This window comes from Pseudophryne corroboree, chromosome 1, assembly GCF_028390025.1.
Source record: "Pseudophryne corroboree isolate aPseCor3 chromosome 1, aPseCor3.hap2, whole genome shotgun sequence".
Taxonomy (NCBI): Eukaryota; Metazoa; Chordata; class Amphibia; order Anura; family Myobatrachidae; genus Pseudophryne; species Pseudophryne corroboree.
Genome location: NC_086444.1, coordinates 215,095,060 through 215,119,357, shown reverse-complemented (window position 1 = coordinate 215,119,357; position 24,298 = coordinate 215,095,060). Strand labels below are relative to the sequence as shown.

General features: G+C 42.8%; 1 protein-coding gene across 1 annotated transcript in view; it reads right to left on the bottom strand.

Moving 5' to 3' along the window:
- The window catches only part of ST8SIA4 (ST8 alpha-N-acetyl-neuraminide alpha-2,8-sialyltransferase 4), a 321,204-nt gene that overhangs the window by 274,386 nt on the left and 22,520 nt on the right, over positions 1 to 24,298 (bottom strand). The window contains exon 2 of the mRNA XM_063964071.1: positions 1,788 to 1,919. Coding sequence (XP_063820141.1) covers positions 1,788 to 1,919 — 132 coding nt within the window. The remainder of the gene's footprint in view (positions 1 to 1,787; positions 1,920 to 24,298) is intronic.

The following is a 24,298-nucleotide window of genomic DNA, read 5'->3' as shown; positions in this document are numbered from 1 at the left end:
ACTTAATTATACAAAGTCAAAATATAGCCATAATAGCCACTTATTATTATTATTAATAATAACAATAACAGTCTCTTATATAGCGCAGCATATTTTGTTGCGCTTTATAATTGGAACAACAGTGATAACAAAACTGGGTAATAACAGAGAGAGGTAGGAAGGCCCTGCTCGCAAGCTTACAATCTTACACATTTTTAATACAGCTTTACTGTATACCAATTCTATATCTGCTTTTCTTACTGGATGATCAGGTGTCTCAGAGTGAATAGTCTTATATTTACGGGAACAAAGAGAATTAATATAATTACAATGTGATAAGTTAAAAGCCAGTGATTGGCCAGTAGCAGGTCACATTGGAAGAGGCAGCTCCAGTGTATAGCTCTCAGCTGGGCCGCTGCAGAGGGGTGTAAGCTGGGCTCACAACAGGACCCCCTAAGCAGCAGCAGTCTCTGCTGGCAGGAACTGGGTGCTGGGCAGGGTAGGGAGACAGCTGCCACAGCTGTTGTTGTGTTCCCAGCTCTCTCCCCTCAGCGGCAGCCTAACTGAGAGATATACACAAAGCAGACCCCTCATCTTTAACCTGCAGTGGATCGCGCTCCCCCTGGATCTGCACTCTCAACTAGACCTCTTTAATCTGCCCAAATTCAGCGCTCCTCACCGACTCTCTCACGGACTCTGTCAAATTCACTGGCAGCAGCTTTGGGAGAACTGTGCACGCTTGCAGAGTGACAGAAAGAGGTATGCACCCCTTTTCGGATGCATGCCTTTGGTGAGTGCAAAGCGTCCCTCTTACCAGATGTTGGGAGGTATGCATTTCTATGTGACTGGATCACCTAGCATCACTGAACACTTTTCCATTTACAATCTGACTGCAGTTATATGCAATATATGGCATGATCCAGTCACATGGTCGATTGTGACCAGATGTCAAGACTACAATGCTGACACTTAAGTGACCACCGGGCGGGTTAGGGATAAGGCTGCTGGGATGTGAGGTGTAGGGTTAGACACCAGGAGGAGGATTACCTAAGTCAGCACTTGGCACAGGTCACCATTGAAAGTGCTGGTCACGTGGCAAATGGGACTCCGAAGACAACTCTGGAGCCACCAGGACCATGTTAGTAGCTGGTAGGCCACCAGGGACATCAGGTCAACATTCTATCAGGCTAACATAGCATGCATGTAGACACACTGCATGTCAGTAGTGCGATCATGGTGCCCTGAAGTTTACTGACATAACAAACCAAACACCATTTATCCTCATGTATCAAACTCCTACTTTCCTGTTGTTGTAAGCTTAACAGGACCCTCTGACCTCTTTATCTTTCTTTTAAAATCTTATTTTATGACCCTGTTTATTCCCAAGTGTAAAGCATTGTGGACCATGCTGACACAATTTACAGAAATGATAAGAAGTAAGGTTGTTTGCCCCTTTAAGATGACTATAAATTATTATTATTATTATTATTACGTTGTTTTCTATAGTTTTAGCATGTGTGTGTCTGGACAGGAAAAGGGACTTATTTTCAATACATTGGCTGGGAACAGATTTATACAGTGTAGCCATTTTGTTTTGTAAAGCAATGGAAAAGAACAATTGGATGAGTAAATCAGTCTTAATTTATTACAGAAGATGGAGTTCATTTTTTAACACTGAAGACAGTCTAAATCCACCCTCTGCCACAACCTCCCTCAGGTGCAGAAAAGCCCTATCTTAAACTTTTCTTCACATTAAGATTTGCAAGCTGCATAGTAAATCAAGCAATGGACTACACTGATGTACTCACCTTATCTCCAAAGCCAGTGAAGAATTGATCTTCCAGCCTGCTCCAGAATGACTAAAGACAGATGATCCTTCTTTTCTGAGGATTTTATCGGAGCTGTTAACCATCAGTCTACTCAGTGAAAGATCACCATCTCTAAAATGTTAGAAAGATACAAGAACTAATTAGCTTCTTGGTCAATAAATATATGTTTTTGTAGCACTTAAGTCAGAGGTTCATTTACAGTAAATACATGCAATATTTTGGCTTACAGAAGAACTTTTCAAAATGGTCAGCAATTAAAGACTTATGGCCGCCATACATTGGAAATGTATTGGTGCAATCCCCTGTTCCCCCAAAGGATCGTTAATATTAAACACATTTTTAACATGTTTATTTCCCCGATGGACCGACGATCATTGCTGGCATCGCAGCGGTGATGTATGGGGGCCATTAAATATACTCAACTTTTATCCTTGAAGTGGTGAAAGTTTTTAAAAATATATTTTTTTATTAAAATGTTATCCTTCGGAAAGCATAAAATGCTGCCTTTGTTGACTAAAGCAAGGTCAAGATAAACTATAGGACCCATATTAAAACAAATGTCTAAAAACAATGTTCATACAGTATATAATGGCGTTTAGAATGTGAGATATCTGAAAATTATTCAGGAAGAGAATATCCAAGCAAATGTTATTGAACAAACAATAAAAAAATTGAATGCAATAAAAATCTCTTTATTGAAATACAATGAAAAGTTCAAAAATATATGTGAATATTTTGTTAGACATTTACAATGTCAACACGGATGTTATGCCGACACTGCTAAAATGTCAACATTCTGCTTTCCTGTTATTCTGTCCCTAAACCTAACACTAACCCTATCCCTCATGGAAATGTCAATATTATGACAAGGTTGACATTTCTGATGTCGGCATAATGCAGGTGTCAACATTTTAACCATGTAGGCATCAATGTCAACCTCCTGCTGTCAATATTGTGAACAGTGACATCCTGACTGCATACATGGGCAACACCGCCTTTTTAAAATAAATATCAGTTTTGACAATGGTCCCCATTTAGGTTAACGGACTGAACACCAGTCTGCATAATGTTTGCTGCATTTCTGAAAGTGACGGTATGAACAAACAAATCTCTACTGTGCTTGTGTCACAGAATAGAAGCCACATCTTCGTTAGCATTCAGGTGAATTGGCAGAAAATGTGATTTAGGGGTCTATTTACTAAGCCTTGGATGGAGATAAAGTCGCTGGAGATAAAGGGGTCTATTTACTAAGCCTTGGATGGAGATAAAGTCGCTGGAGATAAAGGGGTCTATTTACTAAGCCTTGGATGGAGATAAAGTCACTGGAGATAAAAGTACCAGCCAATCAGCTCCTAACTACTATGCCACAGGCTGGGTTAGAAAAATGACAGGAGTCTATTGGCTGATACTTTTATCTCCAATGACTTTATCTCCATCCAAGGCTTAGTAAATAGACCCCTTAATCACAGATTATAGGTTTGTGCATTTTTATAACCACTTTAAAGCACAATTAGAACATGTAAAAAATGCCAAGGTCCAGTGCAAATCAACGATTGTAAAGTCATGTGTCTAATGCTGGGTACACGCTAGGATGACAGATAGGCTGACGGATAAGCTGGACAGTTGATCTGGCGATTGTGAAGGGCATGCACACTACTAATCATCAGCCCGATGTGTAGGGTCATGTGTCCGTCCCGTTGTGATGTCAGTCACCACGCGGTTAGCCGACCACCTGTACACACAGCATGATGCGCCTATATATCGGCAATAAGCTGTGCCGCAGAGCCAGCGCGATATGTCTGTGAAAGACATCGTTCACAGACATATCGCTGGTACACCGACGCACCCACAATATATCAGCCGTTAAGCTGAACTGCCAATATATCGCCCAGCGTGTACCCAGCATAAGTTTCCATAAATGTACCAGCTCTGTGGGTAATCAAACTGATTTGCAGGTTATGAACACCCATAGTTGCCAGCTTTTTGATTGTAGCAAGAGAAAAAAAGGGAGTTTATGGGGGTAAAAGTTGGCGCACTGGATCATTCCCGAAGGGGAAAGAAAGAAATGTCATATATATTAGCCGGCATCAAAAAAGGAAATATTAGTAAACAGTAAATTGGTTATTTCTCATGGAGAAGAAGCTAATCTAAATAGTAAGTATAATTTATAGGTCCGGCGGTGCTCCCTGGAGTTGTAACGAGTACTAGTATCAAGAGAAAAAGAGGGGAAAGACAACTCTCTTTTGTTGGGGCACTCTTGTAGAAATGTAAAACTTATTTTCCTGACTTTTATTGCATAAAATATGCTGAGATTCAATGTGATTTAATTACATTAATTGGAGACATACATGCGATTGGATATTATATATGGATTATGGGTATATACACTGCTCAAAAGAAATTAAGGGAACACTAAAATAACACATCCTAGATCTGAATGAATGAAATATTCTTATTAAATACTTTGTTCTTTACATAGTTGAATGTGCTGACAACAAAATCACACAAAAATTATCAATGGAAAATAAGATTTTACTTACCGATAAATCTATTTCTCGTAGTCCGTAGTGGATGCTGGGACTCCGTAAGGACCATGGGGAATAGCGGCTCCGCAGGAGACAGGGCACAAAATAAAAGCTTGAGATATCAGGTGGTGTGCACTGGCTCCTCCCCCAATGACCCTCCTCCAAGCCAGTTAGGATACTGTGCCCGGACGAGCGTACATAATAAGGAAGGATATTGAATCCCGGGTAAGACTCATACCAGCCACACCAATCACACCGTACAACTCGTGATCTGAACCCAGTTAACAGTATGATAAATTTAAAGGAGCCTCTGAAAAGATGGCTCAACAATAATAACCCAAATTTTTTGTAACAATAACTATATACAAGTATTGCAGACAATCCGCACTAGGGATGGGCGCCCAGCATCCACTACGGACTACGAGAAATAGATTTATCGGTAAGTAAAATCTTATTTTCTCTAACGTCCTAAGTGGATGCTGGGACTCCGTAAGGACCATGGGGATTATACCAAAGCTCCCAAACGGGCGGGAGAGTGCGGATGACTCTGCAGCACCGAATGAGAGAACTCCAGGTCCTCCTCAGCCAGGGTATCAAATTTGTAGAATTTAGCAAACGTGTTTGCCCCTGACCAAGTAGCTGCTCGGCAAAGTTGTAAAGCCGAGACCCCTCGGGCAGCCGCCCAAGATGAGCCCACTTTCCTTGTGGAATGGGCTTTTACTGATTTTGGCTGTGGCAATCCTGCCACGGAATGTGCAAGCTGAATTGTACTACAAATCCAACGAGCAATCGTCTGCTTTGAAGCAGGAGCACCCAGCTTGTTGGGTGCATACAGGATAAACAGCGAGTCAGTTTTCCTGACTCCAGCCGTCCTGGAAACATATATTTTCAAGGCCCTGACAACGTCCAGCAACTTAGAGTCCTCTAAGTCCCTAGTAGCCGCAGGTACCACAATAGGTTGGTTCATGTGAAATGCAGAAACCACCTTAGGTAGAAATTGAGGACGAGTCCTCAATTCCGCCCTGTCAGAATGAAAATTTAGGTAAGGGCTTTTACATGATAAAGCCGCCAATTCTGACACACGCCTAGCTGAAGCCAAGGCCAACAGCATCGACACCTTCCACGTGAGATATTTTAAATCTACCGTAGACAATGGTTCAAACCAGTGTGATTTTAGAAATCTCAACACAACATTGAGATCCCAAGGTGCCACTGGAGGCACAAAAGGAGGCTGTATGTGCAGCACCCCTTTCACAAATGTCTGAACTTCAGGTACTGAAGCCAGTTCTTTCTGGAAGAATATCGACAGGGCCGAAATTTGAACCTTAATGGACCCTAATTTTAGGCCCATAGACAGTCCTGTTTGCAGGAAATGCAAGAAACGACCCAGTTGAAATTCCTGTGTAGGGGCCTTCTTGGCCTCACACCACGCAACATATTTACGCCAAATGCGGTGATAATGTTTTGCGGTTACTTCCTTTCTGGCTTTTACCAGAGTAGGGATGACTTCTTCTGGAATGCCCTTGTCCTTCAGGATCCGGCGTTCAACCGCCATGCCGTCAAACGCAGCCGCGGTAAGTCTTGGAACAGACAAGGCCCCTGCAGTAGCAGGTCCTGTCTTAGAGGTAGAGGCCACGGTTCGTCCGTGAGCATCTCTTGAAGTTCCGGGTACCAAGACCTTCTTGGCCAATCCGGAACCACGAGTATAGTTCTTACTCCTCTCCTTCTTATGATTCTCAATACTTTCGGTATGAGGGGCAGAGGAGGGAATACATACACTGACTGGAACACCCACGGCGTTACCAGAGCGTCCACTGCTATTGCCTGAGGGTCCCTTGACCTGGCGCAATATCTGTCCAGTTTTTTGTTTAGACGTGACGCCATCATGTCCACCTTTGGTCTTTCCCAACGGTTTACAATTTGGTGGAAGACTTCTGGGTGAAGTCCCCACTCTCCCGGGTGAAGGTCGTGTCTGCTGAGGAAGTCTGCTTCCCAGTTGTCCACTCCCGGAATGAACACTGCTGACAGTGCTATCACATGATTTTCCGCCCAGCGAAGAATCCTTGCAGTTTCTGCCATTGCCCTCCTGCTTCTCGTGCCGCCCTGTCTGTTTATGTGGGCGACTGACGTGATGTTGTCCGACTGGATCAACACCGCCTGACCCTGAAGCAGAGGTTTTGCTTGAATTAAGGCATTGTAAATGGCCCTTAGTTCTAGAATGTTTATATGAAGAGATGTTTCCATGCTTGACCACAAGCCCTGGAAATTCCTTCCCTGTGTGACTGCTCCCCAGCCTCTCAGGCTGGCATCCGTGGTTACCAGGATCCAATCCTGAATGCCAAATCTGCGGCCCTCTAGTAGATGAGCGCTCTGAAGCCACCACAGGAGAGACACCCTTGTCCTTGGCGACAGGGTTATCCGTTGATGCATCTGAAGATGCGATCCGGACCATTTTCCCAGTAGATCCCACTGAAAAGTTCTTGCATGGAATCTTCCGAATGGAATCGCTTCGTAAGAAGCCACCATTTTTCCCAGGACCCTTGTGCACTGATGCACTGAGACCTGTCCTGGTTTTAGGAGGTTCCTGACTAGCTCGGATAACTCCCTGGCCTTCTCCTCCGGGAGAAACACCTTCTTCTGGACTGTGTCCAGAATCATTCCTAAGAACAGTAGACGTGTCGTTGGAATCAGCTGCGATTTTGGAATATTTAGAATCCATCCGTGCTGACTTAGCACTACCTGAGATAGTGCCACTCCGACTTCTAACTGTTCCTTGGTTCTTGCCCTTATCAGGAGATCGTCCAAGTAAGGGATAATTAAGATGCCTTTTCTTCGTAGAAGAATCATCATTTCGGCCATTACCTTGGTAAAGACCCGAGGCGCCGTGGACAATCCAAACGGCAGCGTCTGAAACTGATAATGACAGTTTTGTACTACAAACCTGAGGTACCCTTGGTGAGAAGGATATATTGGGACGTGGAGATAAGCATCCTTGATGTCCAGCGACACCATATAGTCCCCCTCTTCCAGGTTCGCTATCACCGCTCTGAGTGACTCCATCTTGAATTTGAACCTTTTTATGTAAGTGTTCAAAGATTTTAGATTTAATATTGGTCTCACCGAGCCGTCCGGCTTCGGTACCACAAATAGTGTGGAATAATACCCCTTCCCCTGTTGTAAGAGGGGTACCTTGATTATCACCTGCTGGGAGTACAGCTTGTGAATGGCTTCCAGAACTGCCTCCCTGTCGGAGGGAGACTTTGGTAAAGCAGACTTCAGGAACCGATGAGGAGGAAACGCCTCGAATTCCAGTTTGTACCCCTGTGATACTACCTGTAGAATCCAGGGATCCACTTGCGAGTGAGCCCACTGCGCGTTGAAATTCTTGAGACGGGCCCCCACCGTGTCTGAGTCTGCTTGTAAAGCCCCAGCGTCATGCTGAAGACTTGGCAGAAGCAGGGGAGGGCTTCTGCTCCTGGGAAGCGGCTGCATGGTGCTGCCTTTTTCCTCTTCCTCTGCCCTTGGGCAGAAAGGAGTGACCTTTTGCTCGCTTGTACTTATGGGAACGAAAGGACTGAGTTTGAAAAGACTGTCTTTTTCTGTTGATGTGAAGTAACCTGGGGTAAAAAGGTGGATTTTCCAGCCGTTGCCGTGGCCACCAGGTCTGTTAGACCAGCCCCAAATAACTCCTCCCCCTTATACGGCAATACTTCCATGTGCCGTTTGGAATCTGCGTCCCCTGACCACTGTCTGGTCCATAACGCTCTTCTGGCAGAGATGGACATTGCGCTTACTCTTGATGCCAGGGTACAAATATCCCTCTGCGCATCACGCATATATAGCAATGCATCCTTTAAATGTTCTATAGTTAACAGAATATTGTCCCTATCCAGGGTATCAATATTCTCAGTCAGGGAATCCGCCCATGCGACTCCAGCACTGCACATCCAGGCTGATGCGATTGTGGTCGCAGTATAACACCAGTATGTGTGTATATACTTTTCAGGATATTTTCCAGCCTCCTATCAGCTGGTTCTTTGAGGGTGGCCGTATCAGGGGACGGTAACGCTACTTGTTTAGATAAACGTGTGAGCGCCTTATCTACCCTAGGGGGTGTTTCCCACCGTGCCCTAACCTCTGGCGGGAAAGGGTATAGTGCTAATAACTTATTAGAAATTAGCTGTTTTTTATCGGGGGAAACCCACGCTTTATCACACACCTCATTTATTTCCTCAGACTCAGGAAAAACTATTGGCAGTTTTTTCACACCCCACATAATACCCGCCTTTGAGGTATTTGTAGTGTCAGAAAGGTTCAATGCCTCTTTCATTGTCGTGATCATGTAACGTGTGGCCCTACTGGACATTACGTTTGTCTCGTCACCGTCGACACTAGATTCAGTATCTGTATCTGGATCCGTGTCGACCCACTGAGGTAGCGGCCGTTTTAGGGCCCCTGAGGGTGTCTGAGACGCCTGAACAGGCACTAATTGATTTGCCGGCTTTCTCATGTCGTCAACAGTTTTTTGTAAATTGCTGACATTATCACTTAATTGCTTAAACACAATCATCCAGTCAGGTGTCGACTCCCTAGGGGGTGACATCACTAACACAGGCAACTGCTCCGCCTCCACCTTATTTTCCTCCTCATACATGTCGACACACGCGTACCGACACACAGCACACACACCGGGAATGCTCTGATAGAGGACAGGACCCTACTTAGCCCTTTGGAGAGACAGAGGGAGAGTCTGCCAGCACACACCCAGCGCTATATATATACAGGGATAACCTTATATAAGTGTTAATCCCTTATAGCTGCTGTTAATCTAGTTATTTGCTGCCAAAATGCCCCCCCTTCTCTTTTTTACCCTGAATCAGATGCAGTACTGCAGGGGAGAATCAGGGAGCCGTCCTTCCAGCGGAGCTGTGAGGGAATAATGGCGCCAGTGTGCTGAGGAGATAGGCCCCGCCCCTTCACGACGTCCTTAACTCCCGCTTTTTTGTGTAAAATGGCAGGGGAAAAAATACATCCATATAGCCCTGGAGCTATATGTGATGTATTCCTTTTGCCAGCTAAGGTATATGTGTGTTATATTGCGTCTCAGGGCGCTCCCCCCCAGCGCCCTGCACCCTCAGTGACCGGAGTGTGAAGTGTGCTGAGAGCAATGGCGCACAGCTGCGGTGCTGTGCGCTACCTTAGTCTTGAAGACAGGAACGTCTTCTGCCGCCGCTTTCACCGGACCTTCGTCTCTTCTGGCTCTGTAAGGGGGACGGCGGCGCGGCTCCGGTGACCCATCCAGGCTGAACCTGTGATCGTCCCTCTGGAGCTAACGTCCAGTAGCCTAAGAAGCCCAATCCACTCTGCACTCAGGTGAGTTCGCTTCTTCTCCCCTTAGTCCCACGATGCAGTGAGCCTGTTGCCAGCAGGACTCACTGAAAATAAAAAAACCTAACTAAACTTTTATTCTAAGCAGCTCTGGAGAGCTACCTAGTTTGCACCCTTCTCGGCCGGGCACAAAAATCTAACTGGCTTGGAGGAGGGTCATAGGGGGAGGAGCCAGTGCACACCACCTGATATCTCAAGCTTTTATTTTGTGCCCTGTCTCCTGCGGAGCCGCTATTCCCCATGGTCCTTACGGAGTCCCAGCATCCACTTAGGACGTTAGAGAAATCAAATTTATTAACCCATGGAGGTCTGGATTTGGAGTCACACTCAAAATGTAAGTGGAAAAACACACTACAGGCTGATCCAACTTTGATGTAAGGTCCTTAAAGCAAGTCAAAATGAGGCTCAGTAGTGTATGTGGCCTCCACGTGCCTGTATGACCTCCCTACAATGCCTGGGCATGCTCCTGATGAGGTGGCGGATCGTCTCCTGAGGTATCTCCTCCCAGACCTGCACTAAAGCATCCGCCAACTCCTGGACAGTCTGTGGTGCAACGTGGCGTTGGTAGATGGAGCGAGACATGATGTCCCAGATGTGCTCAATCGGATTCAGGTCTGGGGAACGGGCGGGCCAGTCCATAGCATCAATGCCTTCGTCTTGCAGGAACTGCTGACACACTCTAGCCACATGAGGTCTAGCATTGTCTTGCATTAGGAGGAACCCAGGACCAACCGCACCAGCATATGGTCTCACAAGGGGTCTGAGGATCTCATCTCGGTACCTAATGGCAGTCAGGCTACCTCTGGCGAGCACATGGAGGGCTGTGCAGCCCCCCAAAGAATGCCACCCCACACCATTACTGACCCACTGCCAAACCGTTCATGCTGGAGGATGTTGCAGGCAGCGGAACGTTCTCCTTGGCTTCTCCAGACTCTGTCACATGTGCTCAGTGAGAACCTGCTAAGAGCACAGGGCGCCAGTGGCGAATTTGCCAATCTTGGTGTTCTCTGGCAAATGCCAAACGTCCTGCACGGTGTTGGGCTGTAAGCACAACCCCCACCTGTGGACGTCGGGCCCTCATACCACCCTCATGGAGTCTGTTTCTGATCGTTTGAGTAGACACATGCACATTTGTGGCTTGCTGGAGGTCATTTTGCAGGGCTCTGACAGTGCTCCTCCTTGCACAAAGGCGGAGGTAGCGGTCCTGCTGCTGGGTTGTTGCCCTCCTATGGCCTCCTCCAAATCTCCTGATGTACTGGCCTGTCTCCTGGTAGCGCCTCCATGCTCTGGACACTACGCTGACAGACACAGCAAACCTTCTTGCCACAGCTCACATTGATGTGCGATCCTGGATTATCTGCACTACCTGAGCCACTTGTGTGGGTTGTAGACTCCGTCTCATGCTACCACTAGAGTGAAAGCACCGCCAGCTTTCAAAAATGACCAAAACATCAGCCAGAAAGCATGGGAGCTGAGAAGAGGTCTGTGGTCACCACCTGCAGAACAACTCCTTTATTGGGGGTGTCTTGCTAATTGCCTATAATTTCCACCTGTTGCCCATTCCATTTGCACAACAGCATGTGAAATTGATTGTCAATCAGTGTTGCTTCCTAAGTGGACAGTTTGATTTCACAGAAGTGTGATTGACTTGGAGTTACATTGTGTTGTATAAGTGTTCCCTTTATTTTTTTGAGCAGTGTATATATGAATTAATATTTAAAGATACTAATCAATTATATTAAGTCTAACCCATTTTAAGAAATTGAATATTTATATCCATTCTAAACTCATGAATATTTTCTTTACAGATAAATTATCCTTGATTACTAAATATGTTTATATATATATAAATTAATATCAATGAAATTTATTGTTTGGATCTATAAATGCGCATATATATATATATATATATATATGAACTAATCCCAAAATTAATTGTTTGCTGATTAATTGTCTTTGAATACTGAACATGTTTATATGTATATGACTTAATATCTAGAAAAATTAAATATTTGGATCTACATTTTTATATATATATATATATATATATATATATATATATATATATATATATATTATATATACATACATACATACATACATACATATATATATATATATATATATATATATATACATACTTTAATAATTCCTAAATAATTATCCATTCAGGATTTCCTCAGACACAAGTAGTTATATCTAACTGGTCAATCTGGCTGAAATCAATCTTTATATGAATTAAATGACCTATTTTGGCAGTTACATGTGTCTGTATCACATGGTATATAATTAACACAAGAAGGATGTTCTGATAATGGTACCTGGTATTTGAATACAGCCAAAATTGCTATTAACAGCATACACTGTGAAATATAATACATAGTGTCTAATCTAGTCAATAAAGACTGCTGGGCTACCTATCTCCTTTCATCTTATTTTTCTGTGCCCTCTCATCGGTCTCTGGTTCTCTAGATACCGACAGTAGAAGCACACTTGATCCCTTGGACAGACATTATTTGGTCCTCTCATCTACAATTCAATGTCCTTTGATATGATTGTGGACAGTAGAAACCATTGATGTTATATCCATGTGATACTTCCTTCTAGTTTTCTCATCCTAATTGGTTTTTTTACAGATGTTAATCCAAACAAGTTTTCATAATTTTGTATTGAAAATTCCTCTCACATATGGGTTGTCATATTAATATTGTAATAATAATTTTTCGGTGGGCACTACTTTAAGAAAATTAATTATTTTTATTAGGGACATCTCCTCTGTACTCTCATTGACCTGAACTGATCTATGGTCAGATGACAGGTTAAAAGCAGATGCAGATCTCAGGATATATGCGCGTGTCAATACGGTTCTCTCATTGAAAATCCAATGCTATTTAGCAGATTTTCAAAAGCAGAAACTAGTCACATGTTTATATCCCTCTTCCTTCTGACTGTTATTCTTTATTATTATTCATCTGGTTAATAAGGGAAGCTATATGTATATTAGGATTATGCAACACTGCTCAGCAAATTGAGGCCTAAAGGCCATTAATAGGATTTTATGTGTCCATACATAAATGTTTCTTTTTTTGTGAGACTGTTAAATGATTACATTCAGTCCCAGTAAGTTACATTTTTTACAAGCTGTTATTTGATTTTTTGGAAACATACTATTGATATTAATACACTTGTGAGAATTTAAGTCTGCATGAACCCTTCTTTCAAATATATGTTCAAATTAATATAGCTACCCTTATAAGATTGTATAGATTATCCATCCATAATAATAGTTTCATTATTGATAATATAATATTCAATAGGAGAGTGCCCAATATTTTTGGCTTCGTTTATGTGTCCTATCATTATATGTTATATGTTGTTATGTCTGTGTGAGTCATTTTATCAACATAACAATAATAAAAGTTACGTTTTAAATTTCTACAAGAGTGCCCCAACAAAAGAGAGTTGTCTTTCCCCTCTTTTTCTCTTGATACCAGCTTTTTGATTGCCAAGGTTGGTGATGAAGGGGGGGATGTCAGAGCCATGATTAACTGCATTGCTAAGTAGGTGAAGATGCAGTTCCGGGAGACTTGCCTACATTTACGGGCGTCTGGTAGAGATATCTGAGATTCAAGAGCCTCCGGGACATTACAGGAGAATAGGCAAGTATGAGACAGCCACATAGTTGTGTTGCAAACATATCAACAGAAGGAGTTGAATAGGAGAATTGAGGGATAACTGTTTCTACTTTCGCACGGACATAGACCATGTACAATTGTCATTGCAGGGATTCAGTTATCATGATCATCTCTTTTTGTCTATGAATCACTACAGCCAGGGATGCATACACATATACAGTATAAATAAATGTGTACACAAATACACATACAGTATTTCCATATCAATTTCCAAAGTAACACTGCCGTGCCTAGTTAGACTATAGTTACAAGTGCCCAGTCTGGGTTAATAACAGTTGGATAGGTAAGTTAAAATCAAGTTATTATGACAAATAACAGTGAAGATCTCAGGGACAAACAAGTAGGATCTTTCACAGGGTAAATGTGTGATTAGACAAAATTACAAGTCCTGGATTTAAACAACCTACTCAGGGGTCTATTTACTAAGCCTTGGATGGAGATAAAGTCGCTGGAGATAAAGCACCAGACAATCGGCTCCTAACTGTCATTTTTCAAACACAGCCTGGGGCATGGCAGTTAGGAGCTGATTGGCTTGTACTTTATCTCCAGCAACTTTATCTCCATCCAAGGCTTAGTAAATAGACCGCCCAGTTAATTGGGCGCCCATATATAGATTTCACAAAGGTCTACATAGAGATCAAGCAGAATAGCCTATAGTTATTCTTGCCATTTACAGACCCCGAGATATTGGTAAAATATGATTGGATAAGTACCTTACACTTTCACTGTCTGATGGGAATGAATTATTGGCTCAGTGGCTCATATAGTATGTACTTGACTGTCTGACAGTGAATGATACTGGTATAGTATTGTTTGGCACATGAAGCAAAGCAATCAATGTTTTGGGTGGATGAGAGCTTCACTTTACTCATCCTTTGATCCCTTCCACCTCATCCATTTGTGAAGTTGGGAGAAAGTTATGCATTTATCCCGTATGCCAGGCGCCACTCGTTATAGGAGTGGTTCGACTCCCCCTCCCCAATACAATGTAGGTGTAGATATACAGAATAGTCTTTCAGACTTAAACCATTACCCCCTAAATTTGTGAATGTTTTAAAATGAGCAGGAAGCCACGTCCGCCCCTTCCTGCAGTTTCACGTACACCGGATTGTGGGACAAATCTTGAATGTTTTTTGTGCCATGTGTATGGGTGATTTCTTCCATATCTATCATGTGTACAAATGGGTAGTTCTTCTGGCAATTAAAGGGGAAAATAGGCTATAACAGGGTGATATCACATAGGAAAAGTTCAATGAAAACGTGTCAACAGAATAGCTATGCAGAAATAGACAGAGGTGTAACTATGTCTTTTTCTAGTCGTATCATTTGCAGTATGGGCTGGTGCAAGTGGATGATGATGATGATGATGATGGTGGTGGTGGTGGACATGAAATTGACATCGACTATCCAATGAATCATATGGATAGTGTGCAAGTGCACAACAGAGATGCGCACATCTCCTCATACAGGTGTATATATGCATATATTTCTGCGCATGAAATACAGAAACAATTTTGGCCAACTGTGCAACAGGCAGCAGAACATCAGGCCCAGTGTTTTCAAATAAATAATGTAGTCAATAGAAAATATTGCAGCTCCCCATCTCACCACCATGTCCTGGCTTCAAGTCCACTGCCTAGGCATCACCCTTGATGCCATTCTCTCTTTCACTCCCTACATTCAGTCACTTTCTCTCGTTGGATCCATTTCTGGAAGAGGTGCCCGATGCACCTCCTCCTCTTACTTGATGTCCCTAAAACATTTGTCCATTGCCTCATCTTGACGATTGCTGCAGTCTTTTTTCTTTGTGACATCTCATAAAAGGCATTTTTTTTTTTATGTTTCAATTATGTATATTTTTAATATGATCTATATTATTTTTAATATGCAAGATTGACAATGGGGTCGTTTCAATTCGGCAACTAATGAATAGCGCCGGGAATTAGCTCCCGACGCTATTCAATTCAGCTGCTAGTTACCCGCAATTGTCGGGAATTCTTCTCTCATCCCCGGGGGATGAGAGAAGAAACCTGACAAAAATGCTGCCTCGCGGCCGGCGCGAGGCTGATTCTGTCGGGAATCAGCCTCGCGCCGGGGAGTTAAGTCGGAGAATGCCCGTTCTCCCGACAATTCAACCTGTTTAGTCGGCGAGAACGGGCCATCGCCGACTTAACTGGAGCTGAATATTATTGAATGACAAATGGGACAAACATAATGAAAAAAAAAAAAAACACAGGGGGGTTGATTTTTGGGGTAAAGTAATAAAAGCAAAATTGCTATATATATTTTTGGCCAGGGACTATCCGAAGCATAATCCACGATATGTATGGGTCCGGAAACTTATCCCGGATCCCATTCGTTATTGCCCACAAAACGGGTTACCGCAAGATGATAATGGGCTATACTTGGATAGCCCGATATACTATTGGGCTGTGGGCCTAATTCAGTATGGAACGCCCTGTGAAGTGTCCGCATTTGCAGAAGCCGCACTGTGAGTGCGCACACTGTGAGATGCAACGGCATCTCACATCTGTGAATGCCTCTGCCTGATTGACAGGCAGAGGCGTTCGCGGGATGAACGCAGGCATGTACAGACTGTTTGCGGGGCAGGCCCCAGCAGTTGCGTAATGTCACACGCAGGTGCTGCGACCTGAAACATGGCAGGTAGCCGTTTGCCTTAGCAGCTAGGGTGCATAGGCAGAGGGCTTTCCTAAACATGTGAAAGCATCCCCGCCATGCAATGCTTTCGTATGTGTGCAGGAGAAGGGGGGCGGGGTATCTGGATCCAGCATGCGGGGCAGACTTGCCCTGTGCTGGACATCCCCCCGCATGTCAGTGTAGTGGATTGTAGATGTGCGATTTTTCGCACATCTATGATCCATGCTGAATTAGGCCCTATATTAGCCCATTTGTGTGTGCAGTAAATTACAGCATGCAATTGGATACCGGCCCAAATGTTACTCTACAATTAAACGCAAGGTTCCCCAATATGTGGCGTGCACAAAAAGCCCAATTCAGAGTCACATGTGACTGCTTGCACTGCACGTCTTAGGTGCAGATGTAATCATCTCAACAGATCTGAGGGGCTATTCAGAATAGCAAAGAAGTTAGTTTGATCTCCAATTACACTTAAATGGGTGTATCTAGGTGTTCATACTTTGCACACAGATGTGGACACATTTGTTGGTACCCTTACAGCTCAGTGAAACAATGCTTCATTCCTCCTGAAAGCGGATTACATTAAAAACTATTGTCCCATGTACAAATGAATGCCTTTGCTATGTCATAGAAGAAAGTAAACTGTGAAGAGAGATAAAGGATTGCTTTTTCTCCAAAGGTACTCTAAAATGGTCTGGACAGACGATTTGTTGGTAACCCTTACAAAAAGGATATACAGTATAATTGGATTATAGTAACATTTCAAACTAATCACTTTCTTCAGTTAAGCCCAGTACACACGGGGAGAGATGTGTGCTGAGCAAGGGGGGCGGACGCTCATTTCACCCAGCGATGAAATGAGCAATCACTAGATTTGGCATGCATGCATAATCTAGAGTCAGTGATAGATTGCTTAGAATTTACGCCCGGATCTCTCCGTGTGTAACCCCCTTTAGCTTAGCACAGCACGTAGGCAACTTCCCTGGATGCAGCCACAAGAGGAAAATCGACCCCAGATGAAATAGAAGGATAGGCAGAAAAAGAGCCAAGGAAACATCCAAAGAAATAAAAGTAGAATTCCAAGGTAAAGGTACATCAGTGTCTGATCACACTATCAAACACTCTTTGAGCGACAATAGGCTACATGGTAGAATACCCAGGAGAAAAACACTTTAAAAAAAAAATCAACATAAAAAAAGCCGGACTGGAATTTGCTAAAATGCATATTGACCAGTGGTAGTTGCTCCCCAAGGGCTGCAGTGTAGACCACATGTAATAGAGGGGAGGGAAGTTAGTGCATAGCCCTAACTGCACTTTTAATCTAATTTTTAATACCTCCAGGTGTCTGCCTGTACCCGAGGGTTCAGCGCTGTGTATTACAGCCATTGCACCTGGGACACGGCAGTTGGCAATTCCTTTCTGTGTCTGCCTGCCCTCTAGATTCCTGTGTAACTAGCTACTTGCCTTCTGCTACATGTGGTCTGCGCTGGAGTCGCCAGGGAACGACCTCCACTGATACTGACAAGCCACAATGCTTCTGGGAAAATGCCATTACAGTGGAATCAAAGCCCGAACCTATTTGGTAAGTCACATTATCTCTATGTTCACAGATGAAAAAATTATGCTTTCAAAGAAAAGAACACCATAAAAACGGTGTAAAATTGAGGAGGCTCAGTTACAGATGTGTCCACTTGCATCTAGCCTCACTGCACGTTAAACATCTTAACTCACTATCCCAATTACAACAAAAGGTTTATTTATCTACCGTATTTTTATTTTTACAACACTCTGGTTGACCATTATTAATGCCCCTATTAAAAATAATATAATGTCCATAGTTCCTCGCAGGATGTTGTCTAATCTTTATATTCGTTTTAATTAAAAGCCTATCATTCAGAGGAGTTATTGGCTCTTAAGAGTTAAATGGGAGGCTGACCTGGGGGCCTATCGAGAAGAGGAGTGGAGCTTAAACTTTAGAATGCCCACAAGATTCAATTGCCCGTATCAGTTTTCTACACACAGTGTACATCTTATTATAGAGGGTGTATATTACCCCACTACGTTTGTACAGATTTGGGGGCAGGGCAACATCCCTGTGCCCTAAATGTAGGATTGATAAAAGGTACATTTTTACACTTATTAAAAGGTATTGTCCTGAAGTACTACTGTTTTGGAACTGAGTAAAAAGGGTTATAGCATCTCCTGGTGTCCTGAGAGCTATCCTTACATTTACAGTATGTTTACTGGGTATAATTGAAGTGGAGGGGTTGGATAGCTTTAATAAACAATATGTTTATAATATGGTAGTTCAGCCAAAGTATGCATAGCTTGAACAAGAGGGCCCTACATTTAATCAATGGCTTCCGCTTATTAATGCTACTGTAACACACGAGAAATATACTTTCATTTCCAGACATGCTGAATCCAAGTTTAATAGAGTTTGGACCAAATGGCTTGAGTCTGAGTTTTCTATATCTCTCAAAAGAAATGGATTCCGCATCTACAGTATGTCTATTTCTTAGAAGGTTTTATAAGAATATTATAAATAGTCTGACGTCATTGTAATTTTATGAAACTCAAAATGACTTTTACAGATGTACAATTGTGATTTATTAGAAACAAGACTTTCTTATTTTGCATTAGAGTATTTATTAAAAAGTTTGTATTTTGTCTCCTCTTTTTTGCATTTATTTATGTTTTCTTTGTATGTTTGTATATTGTACTGTAATGTAAATACGAATCCATGTTGTGAAAAATGTGAATAAAAAATATAAAAAAATATGGATAACATCTATGGATACCAGTTTACTTTTGACGCCTTCATGTTATGTCAGAGAATATGGGCTCTTCCTAAATTTTATGGGTTTATATATATTTACATGGGTTCTTTCTTTTTTTTTTGTGGAAGAGTACCAACAAATTTGTCCACGTCTGTAGACGGAACTGAAGTCTATTCAGATGCAAGTGTATGCAAAGATCTGGCTACTACAGATGGATATCTTGCTTTTGCACCAAGGACGTGCCCTATTTGTGGGAATGTGGGAACAGCTGCTCTCACAAGATGATGTATAGGGACAGTGCAGCCACATAGACGCAGTGGTCTCTTAATACAGGCACGGTTCCCCATCTATTTACAAACCCGCAATGTAGACCCACAGTGGGTCATTTCAGGAGAGAAAACTATGGAATGCGAGTATACCATGTTGCATTAGCATTAGGACCCTGCAACTAACTGAATATTCCCCTAAGATTCGAGAACTGTTAAACAGAAGTCGGTATTCTTAGCTTACAATCTACAGTTCCCATTACTGAATATAATATAAAACACATCGCCACTTTGAAATGTTTTTCTTAACTTAATTTTCATGAGCTTTCCCAGTTACTACAGGATTTAAACAATACAGTGGGGAGTTGTGGTATTGTTGGGGTCACTTCCCAGAGAGTTCCAGATGGCAGGAACCAATAAAAACTATGGGAGGGACAGCAGGCTTGTAATACATTTTCTAAATCACCACTAACATAATAAAAGCTGCTTAAATGTTTTCACATATGTTTTGCAGAAAATCTATAATATGGAATATTCATGCAATTCCCTAAACTAAATCAATTCTGTACAGATCCCTAGCAGTGGCAAGTGAATAGAAGAGTAGGAGATGTGCGGCATATTGTACTGTATGCCATTGATCTGGAACGGGGAAGCAGCTTGTTTTGTATTTGCATGTTACGAAAATAGTATCAAATTTGTTTACCAAAAACTACCTTCACTTTTAGGGCAGGATGCATCATCGCTTGAAGAGTGTTAAATGGACAGAGAGGGCACCCAGCCCTCTATCTTTTGAGGCTGAAATACTTTCAGCATATTCTGAATGTTGACATTGCATAACACACTAGAATGGCATATGTAATAATTGGGGACTGCGGAATTTAATGCATCTGAATTTTCTCAGCATAATAGCCCATGCCTATGTGACATTACCCTAAAATAAAATAAAAATTAAGTATTTAATGCCTCAGCATGCAGAGTAAGGGAGAGTATGGGAGAGTAGGACTCTCTCCTCCCGGAACCAAATCCACTTTCTCGTGAAATGAGCCAACGTTATTTGCGAAACTGGACCCTGTCTCCGCAGTGCAAGGATACAATCTGCATCACTCCGCAAGCAGTGAGCAGGGACGAATGATGTAAATCACATCATCACTGTCTCCTGTAAAAAAAAAAAAAAATAATTCTCCTGAAAACACACAGGTTCAATGAAACCTGTGTTTTCATGAAAAAGAAAGAAAACAGGGTTGTTCTTGGGCGATTTGGTTTCACCTGCACGAGGAAGGTGAAATAAAATAGGATACCGCCCTCAGACTGTATTATTCACTGTAAAATCAACAATTTCAGCCCAAGCACTGCAACGAATACTGCTAAGACGAAACAGCAGAACAACACGGCTGTCTTTTTTATATATACTTAATTATGTCACTGCTTTAAATTTGTTGCTAACAAATGTGATTATCAGTGCCGTAGCAGGGCATTATGGCTCCCTGTGCTGGCCATTCCCCTTGACCACATGATTTCATAACAAGGGGGAGGAGCCACCAGCGCCAGGAAGACTGGAGGATCCTCAGGATGCTTCAGGAGCAGTACAGGCTGCAGGGTTGCATGTCTAGAGGATCCAAATGACACCCTATCGGCAGGGAGCCATTCCACAGAGCCCTAGGCAGAGGCACCACTTGCACATTCCCTATTGTTTTATCTTACTGCAGTCAGGTTACACCACTCTTGGCCCTTAATAGTATTATCTGTATCTCTACCTAATCTTCCAAGAGAAAACTACAGACTAATACAATACAGCTGCAATTCAGTACACAGGCGGCTGTGCAAAAATATGCAAACGTTGCAGCCACCATAATTTGTATTAAGACGCCCACCGGCAGCTTGTGTAGAAAGATGCAACCATTGGCACATGCGCAAAGTAGCAAAGAAATCGTTCTGCTATGTACAACATCACATTGTGTCCATCTCTGAATAGGGCCCAATGTGTGCAGGGTGATCGCCTGCACACCCCTTAGGGTGATTGGCTCATGCAGTCAGTGTCTGAAGGACTGGAAGGAGATATCATAACTAAAGCTTTTCACTCAACAATACTAAGCGTACGTATTTATGGCTGCAACGTTCCCTTCCAGCTGAAAAACTTACAGTGCAGCAGCGCCATATTGCTCCCCCTCTGGTGCAGTCTCCCATAAGTACGTAGCACAGCAAAGCCATCCTCCATCCCAGCACTCCTCAGACCCCGAATAATAGCGGCTCTTCTTCCAGGTAGGTTTAGTTCAGAGAGGCAGTTATCTGCCGGGAGTAATAAGCAGACTGTGTGATTAGATTTACGTTGGGTGAGCACTGCACATCCTTTAACTATATGAGCTGGTTATCAGCGATCATGTAAGAGGTTATAATGGCAATAAATAATTGTCAAGTCCAGAGCGCCAGTTATCCACCAGGAAGAAAATACTCGGATTGAGAGATGGGTGCAATGACAATGGTGTACACACTAGGGAACACTGCGCAAGTCGCACGGTCACAGAGAGGATTTCTTTTCAAAGTGAGTTACAGGCAGTGGGCGTTTGTAGGAAGTAACGGGGGAGTGGGGATTCAATGCACAGGCGTGTTGCAACCTTTTCAGGGGCAGGAAGCAATAGCATAACATACAGCATATGATACTGCGCAACATTACTGTACACACCGCTACTGCATACAATGTATTCTGGTAACAGGTAACTTTTGGGGAGAGCCGGCACATTTCTTTCTTAGAAAAAAAATGCACTGGCTTCGTGTTCACGTTCTCCAAAGAGAAGAATGTGGCATGCACAGCTCTGGATGAGAGCCATTTGAGGATTGGACGGGATAAATAATGCGCAGCGGGTTAATGTATACAATAAAATGCATTACAATAACTATATGTCCTTTTAGCGTTGCATCCAAAATTTCCCATCAAAGTTTCATATGTTCCCTTCTTAGTGATTGGCACCCTGGCTAAATAAATAGCAGATTGAAATAGCTTCTCCAGCACACACCAAATACTGAATTCCCAATTATAAAGCACAACAAAATATGCTGGCGCTATATAAGCATAATGTTGATAAAATAAATTTTCCCTTGCACTGACATTTTATTAATTTACGTTTGTAGCCCACACACCCTTTATCGAGACACACACCTATTACCCCTTTCACATCGCAAAAATAACCCAGTATCGACCCAGGATATTGCCGGGTCGACACGGGTCAGTGTGCGGTGTGAAAGGGCCATGGCAGAATTCCCGGGTCGCCTGACCCGGTAAATCAACCCGGGTTATAAAATGGATTATTCCCGGGTTGTACCGGGTCAGTGGCAGCGTAAACGGATTCCCGGGTCAAGGCGACCAGAGACCTGTTGACTACATAGGGAGAGGTGGCGCAGAGATGAACTCATCTCCCAGCGCCGCCTCCTCCCCTGCTGCCGACTCCGCCCCCCCCACCGCTATGGCAACCGACTCGCCAATTTGCGCGGGTCGGGAAGCCAGCGCTTAGCCTCCAATGCCGGATCCCACCTGGGAAGGACCCATTTCCAATTCCCAGGTGGGAACCGGCATTGGAGATGTGAAAGGGGTACCAAATACAGTCTGACAGCGTTGCTTTAGCTCATTTAAAATAAAAAAAATAAAAAATAAAAATAAAAAAGGGAACAGATACCAGAAGATAACTGAAACAAAAAACTAGAACCCTAAATATACCAGGAGTTGTACAATGCCATTATATGGTGGCGGAAGTCTTTGAAGATGTGTGAGCCAAGTTTCAGCAAGAACTTCACGCTGCTACGTATTTCAGCTTGTTTGTTGGACGCTGCATGTTCTATTTACCTCACATACTCCATTGACCCACACACTAACCGCAATCCTAAGTGGTCATTAACACCTACATGCCACATACGATCCTGTTTGTCATCCAATTTCACCTAAGTTTAACACTACATGCAGTGATTAACATTGCTTTTACACTAGCAATGTGCAGGTAAAAATATAGTCTAAATGGCAAGTTACATTTTTGGGCATACAGTACACAACGCCCATTTAACACTGACATAATACATCCTGCATGACACCATTCTTTGGATTACTGTCATTTATGCTGGGTATACATTTCCAGATAAAGTGTCTGTCAGAGCGACAGGCATTTTAGCGGACAGCCTGACACCCAGCAGATATCGTGGACGTACAGTGGAGGTGATGCATGATTGGTTAGTACTTTTTCTCTCGCCACGCTTTGATAAATATTTCCCACTGTGAGAAATATTTCACAGTGTATGGCCACACAATATCTGGTGGATGCAAACATTTCCCCTGTGAAAGAAGAGGGTAAATAACGGGCGGTTGGCTGCAGCCCAGTGATGGCATTAGTTGGGCATGCTGTAAAATTTTGCACACCTGACCGATCATTGTTGACTGGTCACTGCAATACAATTGTATTTATCAGCCGATGATCAGCAGACCGGGACAATAATTGGGTCGATTACAGACCACATTTTTCTGTGTTTTGAACGATAACCGAACCAAACCTCTTGACCACATCTGCATGTTTTATAAATTGAGTTGCTGCCACATGATTGGCTGATCAGATATTTGCGTTAACAAATGAAAAGTGCAAAATCCCGTTTACAGGATGTAACATACGGTGACATACAAGTATTACTGTTAAGGTTATTAAAAACAAACTGCAGTTCACATAAGATGGCTCATATTTATATTTAACACTCAGGAAAGTTATTGATCGTTTTTAAACAAATACCCTGGAAGCCTTACGGCGAGGTGGAAAATGAATGTGACTGCTCACTCTGAAACTGCTGACATATTTATACACAATGAAACATGAAATAAGTTACAGAATGGATTTCTCTCTATTGCACGTTAAATAAAACCAGCACTGTACATTTTACGAGTGTGGAGTAGAAAGCTGTACAGGATTTTACTATAAGTAACTGCATTGACATTTTGAGTACCTGACACCTTTATTCTGATTGGCACACAGCAGAAGAAATGAAAAAATAAAAATAAAGTACCTACATCACACATAATCCAAAAATATGAAAAAGGTATTATAAGGTCTAAAACCAACAACCTGTCATTTTTGTTCTTTCCATAATTTCACACAACTGGATATTTGTCAAATATAAAAATTACTCCACACTGAGGGCCTAAATCAGACC